The sequence below is a fragment of the Puntigrus tetrazona genome, chromosome 5 (assembly GCF_018831695.1).
Source record: "Puntigrus tetrazona isolate hp1 chromosome 5, ASM1883169v1, whole genome shotgun sequence".
Lineage (NCBI taxonomy): Eukaryota > Metazoa > Chordata > Actinopteri > Cypriniformes > Cyprinidae > Puntigrus > Puntigrus tetrazona.
In genome coordinates, this window is record NC_056703.1 from 8,754,599 (window position 1) to 8,769,141 (window position 14,543).

General features: G+C 35.3%; 1 protein-coding gene across 23 annotated transcripts in view; it reads left to right on the top strand.

The window, feature by feature from the left end:
• The window catches only part of cacna1ba (calcium channel, voltage-dependent, N type, alpha 1B subunit, a), a 90,818-nt gene that overhangs the window by 29,409 nt on the left and 46,866 nt on the right, over window positions 1-14,543 (top strand). For all 23 annotated transcript variants that reach the window (XM_043239613.1, XM_043239607.1, XM_043239599.1 and 20 more), the window contains exons 7-9: window positions 4,604-4,707; window positions 11,825-11,940; window positions 14,426-14,509. In XM_043239613.1, coding sequence (XP_043095548.1) covers window positions 4,604-4,707; window positions 11,825-11,940; window positions 14,426-14,509 — 304 coding nt within the window. The remainder of the gene's footprint in view (window positions 1-4,603; window positions 4,708-11,824; window positions 11,941-14,425; window positions 14,510-14,543) is intronic.

Below are 14,543 nucleotides of genomic sequence, written 5' to 3' on the forward strand. Positions count from 1 at the left end.
TCCCAGTATGTGTGAGGTTGGGAGTGAAATGTATTTATTTTTTTGCTTTTTTCGGATTTCTTTTGCAGATTGCATTATTTAAGTTAGTAAAATAGCCATTTTGTTTTGTAGCTTTGGCTTCGGACAGAATGTAGATTGTTTTACAGTCTGTTGCAATTATGAGCGTAATGACCGCTGGATGGCTGCTCCCTCGAGCAACAACACACTGTTTCTGTTTTTCTCCTCCTATAAGACGACATCCTCCTTAAGTGTTCTTCTGCACACTGGGCTTTCAGTCCTCCGGGGTCCTTGATGAGAGGTCTAATGACAGATGAATGTTTCTAGATCTTGCCATCCAGACCTTGGCTCTCTTAGAGATAATCTGATTATCCCAGACACTAGAACTTTACATCAGTGGAAAATTAGAGGCTAGTATCCGTTCTTCCTCATCCTCTGTGCTCTTCAATTCTCTGTAGACATTCTGCATCAGCAGCCCTGTACCAAAACTGCTTCTCTTTCTACTGCCTACGTAGTACGCTACCCACTAAAAGAGCATGTTAAAAGGTAATTGAAACTCATGATTGATTGATTTGGGACTATGTACATACTGTAAGAAGAAAGTAATTATTCCCCACCATTACTTTTCGCACAGGATATTTGATGTTATATTGATTTCAACAGTTTGGTAACATGTTTCTCAGCTAATAATATGATTGCTTTAAGAAGCATCAAAAAACAAGTCAAATACTGAGTCAATATTGAATGAAAAAATAAACAAGCAAACAAATTATACTTTTTTTTTCAGCAAGGGTGTATTAATTAAAGGTGACATTTTTAAGGACATTTTTAATGTAACAGAAATGTATAATTTTAAACAAATGCTGTTCTTTTGAGCTTTCTGAGAAAAAATGTATTATGATTCCTATAAAAATATAAAGCGATTGTTTTAAAAATTGATAATAAGCAGAAATGTTTTTCGAGCAAATGTGACACTAAAGACTAGACTAATGGCTTTTCAAATATAGCTTTAAAAATTTTTATTTTTATATTATTATTTTATTACTTATTGTTATTATTATTATTATTATTATTTAATTATCATAGAAACTGTAATAGTATTTAAAACCCTTATTTAAGAGTCTCTTATTTTTACCGTATTTTAATCAGATAAATTTGGTCAGCTTTGGTGAAAACCCTAAACTGTCGAACGGCATAACATAAATGCATCTATTATATTTATTTATTTATTTAATCATTTTTACTTTTCAAAATTCCAAAATGTGAAATATTTATTGAAAAATTTTCTTTGTGAAAATTTGCATATCAATCTTAAATGTGATCACACCCAGCACAGCTCTGTCTCACTAATTAAAGTTAAGGGTAAGAAATAGACATTAAAAGAAACAATAATGCCAACTAAGAGAAGCATTTTGCTCAATTGGTTTGTCCCTTTAGGCTTTGCTGTGTCTCATTAATGACAGTGCAGTCATAGGAAATGAATCAAATCTCTAATTGTCTTTAGTGGGATGAGAAGCACACTCACAGGAATTTGATTACAGCCTCTTTGTTCGTATGCTGTCTCTGAATGTATTATAGGCCATTCTTGTTCATTTTTGTTTCATTTACACATAAATGTCTGGAGAAGTGTGTAAAGGATAGAGGTGCCACAGTATTAGCTACTAGCCGTTTTGCAGATGTATTTCATATTTAGTTTTACAGTGAACGGTGAAAGAACAGTCGTGATTTTTCCATATGACAAATAGTTGAAGATGTCAACAAACACAACAGCAGCATATGTACGCAGCGAAACAATAAATAGTAACGTAGCTTTATTTATTCATGCCCCAGTGCATTACTGAGAACTCGATTACCACATTTATCACAGTTGTATTATGCTCAGATTCCACATCTTGCTTTGATATGCTCACATTTCACTGAAATTCAGATTTTTTTGTACTTGTAGTTTATGGGCCTTTTCAAATGTATTTGCTGTAACTGATTTTCTCAGGCTGCATGCGCATAAAGTAGTGCTGTCCCAATTATTATCTTTTGCTATATATATATATATATATATATATATATATATATATATATATATATATATATATATATATATATATATAGAGAGAGAGAGAGAGAGAGAGAGAGAGAGATAAAAATATGATCTTTTAATTAGGTAATCATTAATCAATGCATGCATATCATATTCATAGAGAAAATACATTGGAGTTACTGTACAGTATACAGTGAATGAGGCAATACAGTTTATGTCGTTATAGGTCTATAGTAGTTTAATACAATGTGAATGAGCTGCTGCAGGGAGGAGGCATAATCTAATTTGTCTTAAACATTAGACCTGGTTGATATTAAAGGCTTCAACTCGTAAGATATAGTAAGACATGTATAGTTTAAAGCGGCTTTTCCTCTGGTATATTCTCCATCTGTAAATGTTAGGAGGTCATGGAAATATGTCCATTTTACTGTAAGGAGTTGATGAGCCTCCTGCTGAATTTCTGACTTCTTCCCACCCCTTCAGTGGTGAGAGCCTTGACCTAATGGATAGAGAGTGAGACCTGTAACCTGCTCTGTGTGTGTGTTTACAGTGTGTGTGTATGTGTGTGTGTGTGTTCACTGCTGTGTGTGTGCACTTTGGATGGGCAGAGCACGAATTTCAAGTATGGGTCACCATACCTGGCCACAAGTCGCGTCACTTTTCACTTAACTTAAGCTACACTGTGAACCAAACAGACGGAGTGCAATAATAACTAAATCAATGTATAAATGTGCCATATATAAAGTTTTAAACTTAAGTGTAGAAGTAAGTGTATTTTTATGATAAAGTGACTTTTGTTTTTATTTATAATTTTAGTTTTTAGAATTTTGTCATATGATGCTGTTGCGTTATGGGCCCTTTAGGACCTTTCCCGACCCCCTGCCTCTCTCCCACTTCACTTCCTGTCTCGTCTACACTAGCATATCATAATAAAAGCATAACATGCCAAAAATATGTCTTTAGTCATTCAAAATTAACTTCTGTTTTAAAAAGCATTTTTTTTGTTGTAATGTAATGTACTTTTAACCCTGTTTGCACATAATATATAGCCCACATGTTTACGTTCACTATTTTTGTTTTTAATATTAACATTGTTTTACTGGACGGCATTAGACAGGATGTAAAATAAAAAATTAATCCAAATGAACATGGATACTGTATATCGCCATTTGGCCTATTTTTTTATTTTTTTATTTCTGGCCATACTGCCTAGCCCTAATTTGTGTATTGTTTGACATTTTAAGAGCAGATGTATTCACACCTCACAAAATGTGGTAATGAAGTTGGAATGGAAGCACTGGATAATTGGCCCAGGTTAAGTTGTTAACCATTATATTGTCTCTCGTGTCTGGTTAGCAGATGCTCCTGTCATTATTGTGGTAATCTTATAAAAGACTGTGTTCAGCATTCCTTCAATTCCCATATCACTCGAGGGAACACAAACCTGTGTAGCAAGGGCTACAGAAAACATCTAACCCACCAGACCACTGAGACAATGTCATGCATTTTGGCTACTGAGCACATATTCATTTAGTATGTCAAGACAATTTTCAGGCTTTAGAGGAAGTGTAGGCGATCCACCATTGTTTCACCCACCCTCCGAATGAGATGAAACTGTTTCATTGCTGTCTCTTTTTTTTTTCCTGATGTCAGATGGCGTTCATCCAGTTTTAAAATATGAATCGCTACAATTCCTTTTTAAGATTACAAGGATGGCAATATCTGGCAACCCACCCTGCTCTGGACTTGGTTTAGAATCTGTTCATTTTAAACAAAAATGTTTGGCTATAGACATGCTATTGTGCCGTCATCTTTCATTCGGGTTGCGTGAAACGGTTACCGATATAGACTTTAGCAGTAATAAATAAATTATAATTAAGAAAAAGTCAGTCACACAAATTCCCTACAGTGCTGTAATAAACGTAATACTCAGAGGAGTGGAGATGCAGCAATGGAATTTGGCTCCGACTGCTTTACTGCTCTTGCCAAAAATGCAATTTTAAAGCTAAAGCAAGAGAGATAAAGGGACAGAGGTAGGCACGATGAGCCGGTTGCCTTAGAAACAGCTGTGTAAGAGAGTAGAGGGGGTTTAAGGATCTGTATGTGTCTGCTGAATCAGCATTCTTCATGATCCCCTAACAATTACAGACAATATGTTAGAGCAATTTGCGAATGAATAGGCGCTAGGAGAAATCTTCTCTTAGCATGCCTCATAAACACTTTATGTTTGGCCCGGTGTTGTATATGCTGGTGAATCAAAGAGTAATTCTGTCAGCGTCACTCACTAGTCTAAAATGATTTTCTTTACAGAGCGATGACCAGTAGATTGCATTTCACATTCTTTTTTTTACCCTGGGATCTCTGCAAAAAGCAATTACTTGGACAATAAGAAGGACTATGGCTGTGTAGATAGGATGTGTTATTGTAAAAGGTGTTAAAGAGCTGGGGCTGTTATTGAGGGATGGGGGGTTCAAGAGAAAGCTATGGAGATTTGATCTCCTTCGGGTTCTTCTGATGTTTATTTCTCTCTGTACTTCTGCTCCTACTCTCATTACGTCTGTCTCATTGCAGGCCAACGATGCCTCAGGGAACACCTGGAACTGGCTCTACTTCATCCCACTCATCATCATCGGCTCTTTCTTCATGCTCAACTTGGTTCTGGGTGTGCTGTCAGGGTGAGTCTGAAATCAGAGTCATCGAATTAGTCCCAACTGCGTGGGAATTTTTTTTGGAACTCTGTGTTGTACACATGCAAGTAAACTTTTTCAGGATTCTCAAAAAGTGCCTTAAAAATACTTCTTGAAAGTAAATTCTTAAAAAATTATAATAATTTAATTGCAGCATAAATTATACTTAAATTTAATTCAGCACGTATTGTCTATAAATGTATTATCATGCAACCTATGGGTTATTTCCAAAAACATAAGGTGCTAAATTATAACTCATTGAAAACAATCATAATTAATTCAAATGAATAAGTAAAAAAAATATTCTCATTATTGCTTTGAATTCCTATTCCTTTGAAATTAGTTGAGTATTTTCCTATCATTTGCATTTAATTCAGATTTCAATCCATGAGTTGAAAGGAATTTTTGGCTTGGAGTGTTGTTATATGATCGTCCATATAAAGGGAGGCGAATTGCAAGCGAACCACTAAATGAATCGTTCACCTTTTATAATTTACGATCTTGTTTGGCTGCACACATAAATGCAATACAAACAAACAAATTGGAACCAGTACAAAGCATACAGTAACAGTTTAATGCTTATATAGGAAGCAAACATAGGAAAGAATAGCGTTCCTTTAAAATTATTCAAGGGATGCATCTTATAGCCATTAGGTGGGCTCTTTTGAAATAAATGGGCTTTCCTAAACCATTGAAAGCCTCATAAAATAATTTCTGTCCTACAGGTTGCAATCTCTTCACCTACAGCTTACGTGTATCTCGAGTAGAAGCAATGCTAAGTGCAGTAGAGCCCCGTTTCTTGATTCGATTAGGCAGCTCTATTTTGCCAATGCAGAGTTGGTCACAATTAGGCTTTTCCTCCATCAATTGTGATTGAGCCAAAAGCCACATACACTCTCTATAAAATAAATAACACCCTCACACTAAAGCGTCATTATTTTTCCCTCATGCTTTATCTCTCTCTCTCTCTCTCTCTCTCTCTCTCTCTCTCTCTCTCTCTCTCTCTCTCTCTCTCTCTCTCTCTCCCTATCTATTTCCCTTATTCTCTCTCTCACACACAAACACTGTTTTAATGGAAGGTCTCTGGATGAATGCTTTGTGGTGAACTCTAGCTGCTGGTGGGATTTGAATTTATGATTTCCTGGAAATCCTCAATCTAATGTTCACTCTATTTCACTGAATGGCTCTTCACGTCTGTGTCGCTGTTTTGTGTGGCATTCAATATTTATTGTTGCTCCTTCAGAGGGACTCTAACGTCCTTTGACATCTCTGCTTTCAAGGCTTTAGTCGAAAAGATTCATTCTCACGTGGTGATGCTGGTCTCTCTCTGAGGAGTACAGTAATCCCAGAATGACAGGAGAGAGTCTTTCTCTTCATGCTTTATCTTTGGCATCATTTCATCAAAGAACATTGAAAAAATGATCACTGTTTCCACAAAAATGATAAGCAGCACAGCTGGTGTTTTATAAGCAGCAAATCATATTATAATGATTTTTGTTGATCATGTGACACTGAGTAATTGCTATTGACAATTCAGCTTTGCCTTCAAAGAAATAAATAGCATTTTATAATATATTTAAAAAGAAAACTGTTTTTTTAACTATAATAATATTTCAAAATGTTTTTAATGCGTTTTTAATAAAATAAATGTAGCTGTGGTGAACATATGTTCAAAAACACAAAAAATAGTGATTTAATCGCAATGAATCATTTAATTAAAATGTTTAATGTAATATATATTCAGTATACTAAGTATATGAATTATGCATATATAAGTGCACATACTTGCACATATATAATAAAAAATGTTTATACATTTAATATATGTATAATTTAAATATATGAATATAAATATATACATCTAAATGCATATTTTCAAAATGTATATATGGTATGTGCACGTTTTTATATATACATAATAAAAATATACAGTGTACACACATATTATCTAAACAAAAATGTTTATTTTGATGAATCAAAAGTAATAAAAAATGTATCCACCCCAGACTTTAGACAGAAGTATATGTAATATAAGACCATTGTTGACATACAGTAAGATGGAGCCATTTAATTTGGGTAGCATTTGGTGTTTTTGGGAAATAACTTTGTGTGTTGATTTTTGTATTTGAACATTGTTTGAGACATTACCGAGATTTCTTTAAAAATTCTAGCGGAGACATTCGTTTGCTCGGATCTTTTCCCACAAAAGACAAATCTGAGAATGAGACTTTAGCAATAGTCCATTGTCGCTGCTGTAATTAATCAAACTCTGTGTGCTATAACACTGATGAACTTGCCACTGCGTCCCTACACGCTCTTTCAGTCCTCCATCCACTCTCCCTGTCTGTTGTTCTCTCTTAATTTTCATGCTCTCTCATCGTCCTTCAAGTAATGTTATCAGTCTCCACTCTTACAGTGTGAAATTTATTCATTTAAAGCTGTTTTTAGCTTTAAAGGTGAAACGGGCCCTCAAAGACACATTCTTGAGAGGATTTGCATTTTTTCGTTTTGTTTTTTTACGGTTACTCCTGCCAGAAAATGTTCATGTGCACAGCACGTTCAGGGGCGTGTGTTTCAGTGTGTACGGAAGTGACAGAATATTTATGCAGTTTTTACCCTACAGGGATTCTATCTGTGTTTGTGTGTTGTGAGAGCTCTCTAACTGTTTATCAGTCCTCATGGTAACCTAGTTCAAGACTACTGTGCCTTCAAGATTGCTTGTGCAGCTCCCAAATCATCACAAAGGCTTGCAAAGTGTGAAATGTCGCCCAGAAGACTTTGCAGCAGTTATGTTGTTGTGTTTCTGTCGCTTAGACTTATTGAAGTCTAATTGTCTTGAATATTATTATATTACATTATAATATATTATGTTACATTATGGAAAGAAAAGCAGGTCTTTTGTTCACCATTTTCTTTTTTCCTTTTTTCCCCTTTGCTAGTTTACTTTAAATGGCTCTGCAGTGTACAAATATTGAGAGCATAAAGCTTCCTGAATTCATAATACTTATAAAATGCACTACTGTTTGAGGTCAGTATGATTTTTTAAAATAAGTATTTAATGCTCATTGTATTTTTTATTTTAATATATTTAAAAATATATTAAAAGTAATGTTCCCCCTTTTTCACCAGTCTGTCAGTCATATTAATGGCAGTCAATGGGACTCGCAAAAAAACCCCAAACAAAACCAAATTAAACCCTGAGGTTCTTCACGATACATACAAGTTTAAAGACACAAAAAAGACTCATGTTTTACTTGTATTTTGAATTTAGCTCTGCATTGTGTTGTTGGACGTTAACTGAAATGTCAATAAAATGAATGCATAATGTTCTGGCATATGATTTATTACTGTGATGGCATTGAAAATTATGGAAACCAAATCATTACTTTTTAATGAACAGAAAAGTTCAGAAAAGAAAACAGGAAAAAAATAATAATTGAAGTTGAAGTGTGAAGGAGTCATCATATGCACTGGTTGCCGTGGTGCGTGTTGGATCTCTTAAGGTTGTGTGTGGGGGCCGGGAGGTTAGTGCACCTGTCTGACCACGCGGCCTTCAAAGCAAAAGGCCACTGTTAGGCCTCATGGAGAGACAAAGGACTGCCCCGGGTGGGGGGTTCGAGAAGAGGTGGGCAGCCGTCTCATATTCTCAGTGGGTAGTAGGGCAGCAGGGACCCTGCTAGAAGGCAGTTCTTAGCCATTTCATCTTGATCTCTCTCACCCCACCATAACCTTTGACCTCGACTGCATGAGCAGCCCCATTACCAGTGGCATTTAATCCATGAAGCACAGCTTCTGCTGCATTTACCTGACAAATGATTGATTGAGTTAAATCACGAGTTAAAACTAAAATATTTCACTGTGGCCAACAAAGTATAATATTTTACAGCATGTTAGATAGAGCCCCTTTAGTGAAAATCAAGTTTTAAATGTCTACTTGGTGTCAAAATTCATCAGTTAATACCATTGCAGAGCATTTTTCACTTAAAAACTGCATTATAGCTCAGTCTACTACTTAAGGATGCTGATTTTTAGTCAGCATGTCGGAGAAAGTAAATGGAAACATGGTTTGCACCACATCATTAGCTGTTTGATAATGTAGTCATTACTATTATCATATATATCATATACTCTTCCTCTTCGTCTCTGGTTTAGTCTCTGGTTTAGTCTCTGGTTTAAACATATACGGCTGAATTAACCCAGTATCGCCATCTGCCATTGTGCAGCGCTTGTTCATTATGTTACTGAGAGAAAGTGGGGCAGGAAGTCTGAGATGTTGTGATTGAGTAGAGGCGGGGCTAATTTGCATATTCATGATTCTGTGTATATTTAATGAGGTAGCGGTTTAGCGTTATATATTCAAGCCATGTTAAGCCATGAAGAGATTTTTTTTCACAAGAAAAAAACAAAATCAAATATGTCATTTTGGTGACTGCAGGGGGACTTTATCAGTTTTTAAAGGGGTGGTTCTCCCAAAGATGAAAATTCTGTCACAATTTGTGTCAGGGAGGGAGAAAGAGAGAGTGCCACGTAGTTAGTATTCCCTCTCTTCTGTCACACACTCACAACAAGTACACACATTCAGTGTCACACTGCCACTGCAATGCAGGGAGGAAAAAAGAGGATTTTCCCCTCATTGTCATACGGGAATCCTGCTGAAGAACGTCGTGTGTTGTGTTCTGGGTGCTAGTGCAGCATCACGTTGTTAAATGAATAGTTCACCGAAACAATTTAAATCGTGTTGTCAATTAATTTTGTTCCAAACCTTTTAGAATTTCTTTTTTTTTTTTTTTGTGAAACACAGAACATGACATAAAACATTACATTTTTGTTGTCAGTGGATGCAGTGGGATTTTGCTTTAGGATCGCATTGATTTTTATTGTGTGGACTAAAATACATTGAAGTCTTTATTCTAAATGCACATTTGTTGTGTTCTATAGTTTCATATTCCTTGAGCCACACTGTAATAAAAGCTGTAAGTAGCTGTAAGTAATACAAGGGGTAATGGAGTACATTTTAGGAGAAAATTCTATTTTTAGTATTCCCATGTTAGAGTTTCAGTGTGTGTTACTTGCCATTTCTTTAACATTAATTGTCAAATCAATTAGCAATTTCTGAGTGGACATTGTTTCTACACCAATTTGTTTATTAATGTACGTTTTTGCTGTTATTTATTTGCATTTTTGCTGGATATGTCAATCCACTGGCTATAATACCAAAAAGTCTGTTTGTTTTTTTCCTGTTACTCTCATACAGCGTTGTCTAATGTAATATTTACTCTCTTTTCTGTCTAGTATAGCTTTCCTATATTATTTTCCCTTTAGTTGTTTTTTTTTCTGTTCACATTCCCTTCCTGCTCCGATCACATTTTCTTTCCAGGAGCACTGCATCCCTCACATTCTGTAAACCCTACTTTTGTTTTCTTTTTTTCTTTGTTCTTTACATTTACAGCTCTTTTTTCGCCTCCTTTCTGTATGCTCTGCACACCTGTTAAAGAGTAATGGCGGTCAATCATCACGCTGTCCTCTAATTGGCATGATAACAGATGGCAGGTTCTGAAGGGGCGCAAACAGTGCATTTTTTTCCCCTTATGTGCTCCTACATAATCATGTTGCAGAGAAAGCTGTAATGCTTATGAAAATGAATGGGACTCATTTAATAATCAAGTCAGGGTACAATATGCCTCTCACAGGCAATGCATGGCCATTTGTCAGTAAATGCCAATTTTTTTTTCGACCTATGGGCTAAATATCTAATCAAGGTGTCACTACACAGTTTTGTCATACTGTGATGAGAGAAACTGTCTAGCCCTGTAGGTGCATTACTGAGAATAATGGATTGATCTCTGTTTAATTGTGAGGCTGTGACATCTTTTGAGAAGATTAATCAACCATTTTGCATTAGGCAATTTCACTGTTTTGTGTCCTTAAAGCTGAAGTGCACCATTATCTTCTTTTAATTAATGTATGTTTTCAGCATGGTCTTTAAAATCACATAGCTGCTGCAGATTTTTATTGTATATATATATATATATATATATATATATATATATATATATATATATATATATATATATATATATATATATATATATATAACTGCTAAAAACTTTGGGGTCAATAAGATTATTTGTGCAAGAAATACTTTTAATACAAATTCGGCAGAGGTGCATATAATACAATATAATTAATTTCACATTTTACTATATTTTAATTATTCTATTTCCTGTGTTTTCAGCAAATGTGTCACATTCTAATATTTAGATTTGATGTTGAAGAAACATTCCTTATTACTGCTGAAAATGGTTATGCTGCTTAATATGAGTGACAGTTTTTTTAAAACATTTTCATATCATTATAAATGTGTTTACTTTCACTTTCGGTCAATTTAATCCGTCCTTGCTGAATAGTAGTAGTAATTTCTTTAAACTATAAATCCCACTGAACCTCTGTATTTGGATGCTGCGGTAAAAATATTGGGCCAATATATTTAAATAGTTTTTGTTGCTTAAGCCATTGCGACTTTTAATGCTATATACCATAAAGATGCTGGAAACAATGATTAATGTGTATTTTTTAAGCATGTCTAATGAAATCTACAAACCTTCAGATCTAGATAGACTTCAATAGTTAGTCAGCGTAGTGCATCACCCTGTATTTATATTTGAAAATAAATATACAATAAAAAAGGCTTAACTACAGTATCTGACTCTGTGTTTTAGGTTAGGATAGGAGAAGGAATTTTAACAATTAAAAAGCAATTGCACTCTTCAGCTTTAAGTGAAGCATAAACTGTAGACTTTTAGCCGTTGTTTTCTATTGATTCTGAAACATTGATTTTTTTCTACTGCTCTTGCAAATGTGGATGCCACACCTTGTACTTGCTTTTTTTTCTTTAACGTTTCATTTTGGTGCATTTATCTCCTTCGCTTTTGTTTTACAACCACATATCTTATGGTTTTATCAGTTGGTGTATTTGCTTTTGTAGATGCATCACTAGATGCACTCGTGCTCTTATACACATGACCTGTGCCATAGAGCTCCCCTGATGCCTCTGTGCAGTGCAGTGTGTTCATGGGTGTGTGTTTATGTGCGTTTGTACAAACAGGGAGTTTGCAAAGGAGCGAGAGCGCGTGGAGAAAAGGCAGGAGTTCCTGAAGCTTCGCAGACAACAGCAGATCGAGAGAGAGCTGACCGGCTACCTGGAGTGGATCTGCAAAGCAGGTCAGTCTCTCAAGTGGACAAAATCTTCATCAACACTTGATAACCCATTTTCAAATTCAGAGAAATTCATGCGTTTTTCAAGACTTACACCTGAGATTGATCTACATTGCAACCACCAGAAGGCCTGTTATGTCCCCTCGTGCTTTTTCTCCCATGACTGTTTATCTCACTCGCTTCCCGGATCTCTTCTCGGCCGCGATGGGAGCCGATGTATCTGTGCCTGTCTGTTGCTCAGCACTTCCTCTCTCCATGGCAACCACGTAGCCTTCCACTCACTCCAGCTGGTTCATACCCTCAGTCTTCCCGTGTCTGCATGTAACAGCTCTTTCATCAGCCAAGATTCAGTGCGGTGGTGCTTTCCGTGGCTGTGGGTCTGGGGCCAGTTTAGCAATAGTCTTCAAGTTTTACGCATACTCCATGAATTAATATAAATGCTAATATTTTAATATTTGCTTTCCATAATTAACAGAAAATGTCTCTTTTTGCTCACCAAGTCTGCATTTATTAGATCAAATATAGTTAAAAAATGACAATATTGTTTTATTATCCCGTTTCATATTCTTATTATCATTAAACACTTATTTAACTGTCGCAATTTGAAAAACTCAATCTCACATCTTGCATCTGCATTTAAATCGTTTACCAGACACTTTCATCCAGATTTATTGTAATTAAATATATCAATTATGTATATATTTTTTTTTTTATATATTTTATATTTACAAATTCTGTCTACCATATTTTTGTTCAAACCAGTGCACGAATCAGACAAATTTGTTGTTGTAAATATTAAAACGGCAATGTAAAATAGTCTACCTTTTTATTAAAAGTGTTGAAGTTTTTAGTATTGAATCGAGCTTATGTAGAAATCTTTATGGAGCAGATGTTTTTTTTTTTTTTTCATTCTGAGTACTGATGTTAGAGTATGAATATTTTTTGTTAGCTTAAAATACAGTCATCCTTTTTTAATGTTTTTATTTCACTGAATATGCAAACACAAAGTGCATAGTGCTGCTAATTTTATTTTTTGGCTTCATAAAACTTGGTAAAATGATTTCAGTGTGTAGCAGTACTTTTTTAATATTTCCAGCACATTTTAACAATAACAGTTTGGTCTGATACAATATTTAAGTTATTAAAGTATTGCATAACACTGATAGCTTTCATTCGCTTTTATTTTTAAAAAGTAGCTCCCAAATGAAATAAGGTTGGAGACCCCTGCTCTAGAGTGTCTTATATGCCTTACAGACTGCAATGGTTTGAGTTAAAAATCTTTGTTTGTGTTCTACCGAAGAAACATAGTCACCAACATCTTGGATGCCCTGTGGGGTAAGCAGACAAACATCAAATTTTCATTTTTGGGTGAACTGCCCCTTTAATGCATACTTGCTGAACAAAAGTAATTATTTCATTAAATTAAAAATCCCATTGAACCCATGCATTTGAAAGCTATGTTAGCAATGAACACAATATTTTGAGCTTTTATGATGCAATGTCAAATAATGGAACAAGTTTTCCACCCAAACTATGCCAAGCCTTATAATTTTCCACGTGCACTGCCTGGCAACACAAATACTTTCCATTCAGTAAATCTGACTGAATCCAGATGGTTAAAATGTTTAAGCTACTTTTGGTTTGGGTAGTCTACAGTTTTGTGTACATTAATGACCGTTTGGATATAAATTTTGGACCTAATCCTCATGTACATTACATTTTCTAATGATGTAATTTAATAATATTCAGTGGCACACTTCCAATAGCCATTTTACAATTATCAATGGAAATAACCAAAGGACAAAGCGCTTAAATTTTACAATTAGACATGCAGCATGCAGCATGTGTGAAACCTTAGCATGTTATAATAAATAATCATAACAACAATTAGAATCAGAAATAATCAGAGAAAAGGAATCAAATATTTAAGTGATGCTTATGCTTTAAATGCTGATGTTGTTGGTTTTGGTTATAGTTCAAGCTCTCATCCAAATACTTTAGTTTCTCTTAAGGTGGCACAGTTTCTTGTCAAACAGCTCATCCTCTATCAGCACAGGGGTTAATTAGCTCTGTCACAGCATGTAGTATCCTCCGTTTTGTTTCCCAGAAGCCCACTATGGCTCTTCCGTGGGGATTTATTTGGCTTAGAGAGGTGATTTCCCAGACTCCTCCATGGTGGCCCGGCTTTGATGTTTTAACACCATAAATTCGTGACGGAATTAACTGCTTACAGGTGCTTTGACTTCTTCGTGTATCCTGCCACAGCCATTATAGCCAGTTAGATATTCACTGCATTATTTAAACCGTTAATGTTTCGGGCGATACAGTGCTCACTGCTCCTGCCTCCTGCTGGATGTTTGTCAGATCTGCAGTGACAGCAGTGATTACTGTGTGGGGCATCAGGTTACAAAAAACTTTACAGTGGTTGCTTTTGTCTGTCTCTCCACCCTAGCAACCACATAGTGTAAGTAGCGAAATATCTTTGTTTCAGAGGAAGTCATGCTTGCTGAAGAAGATAAAAACGCAGAAGAAAAGGAGGATGGTGCCTGGTACAAGAGGAAATGCAACAACCCAGGTAACCCTAATAAAACATTTATATATTTAAAGTC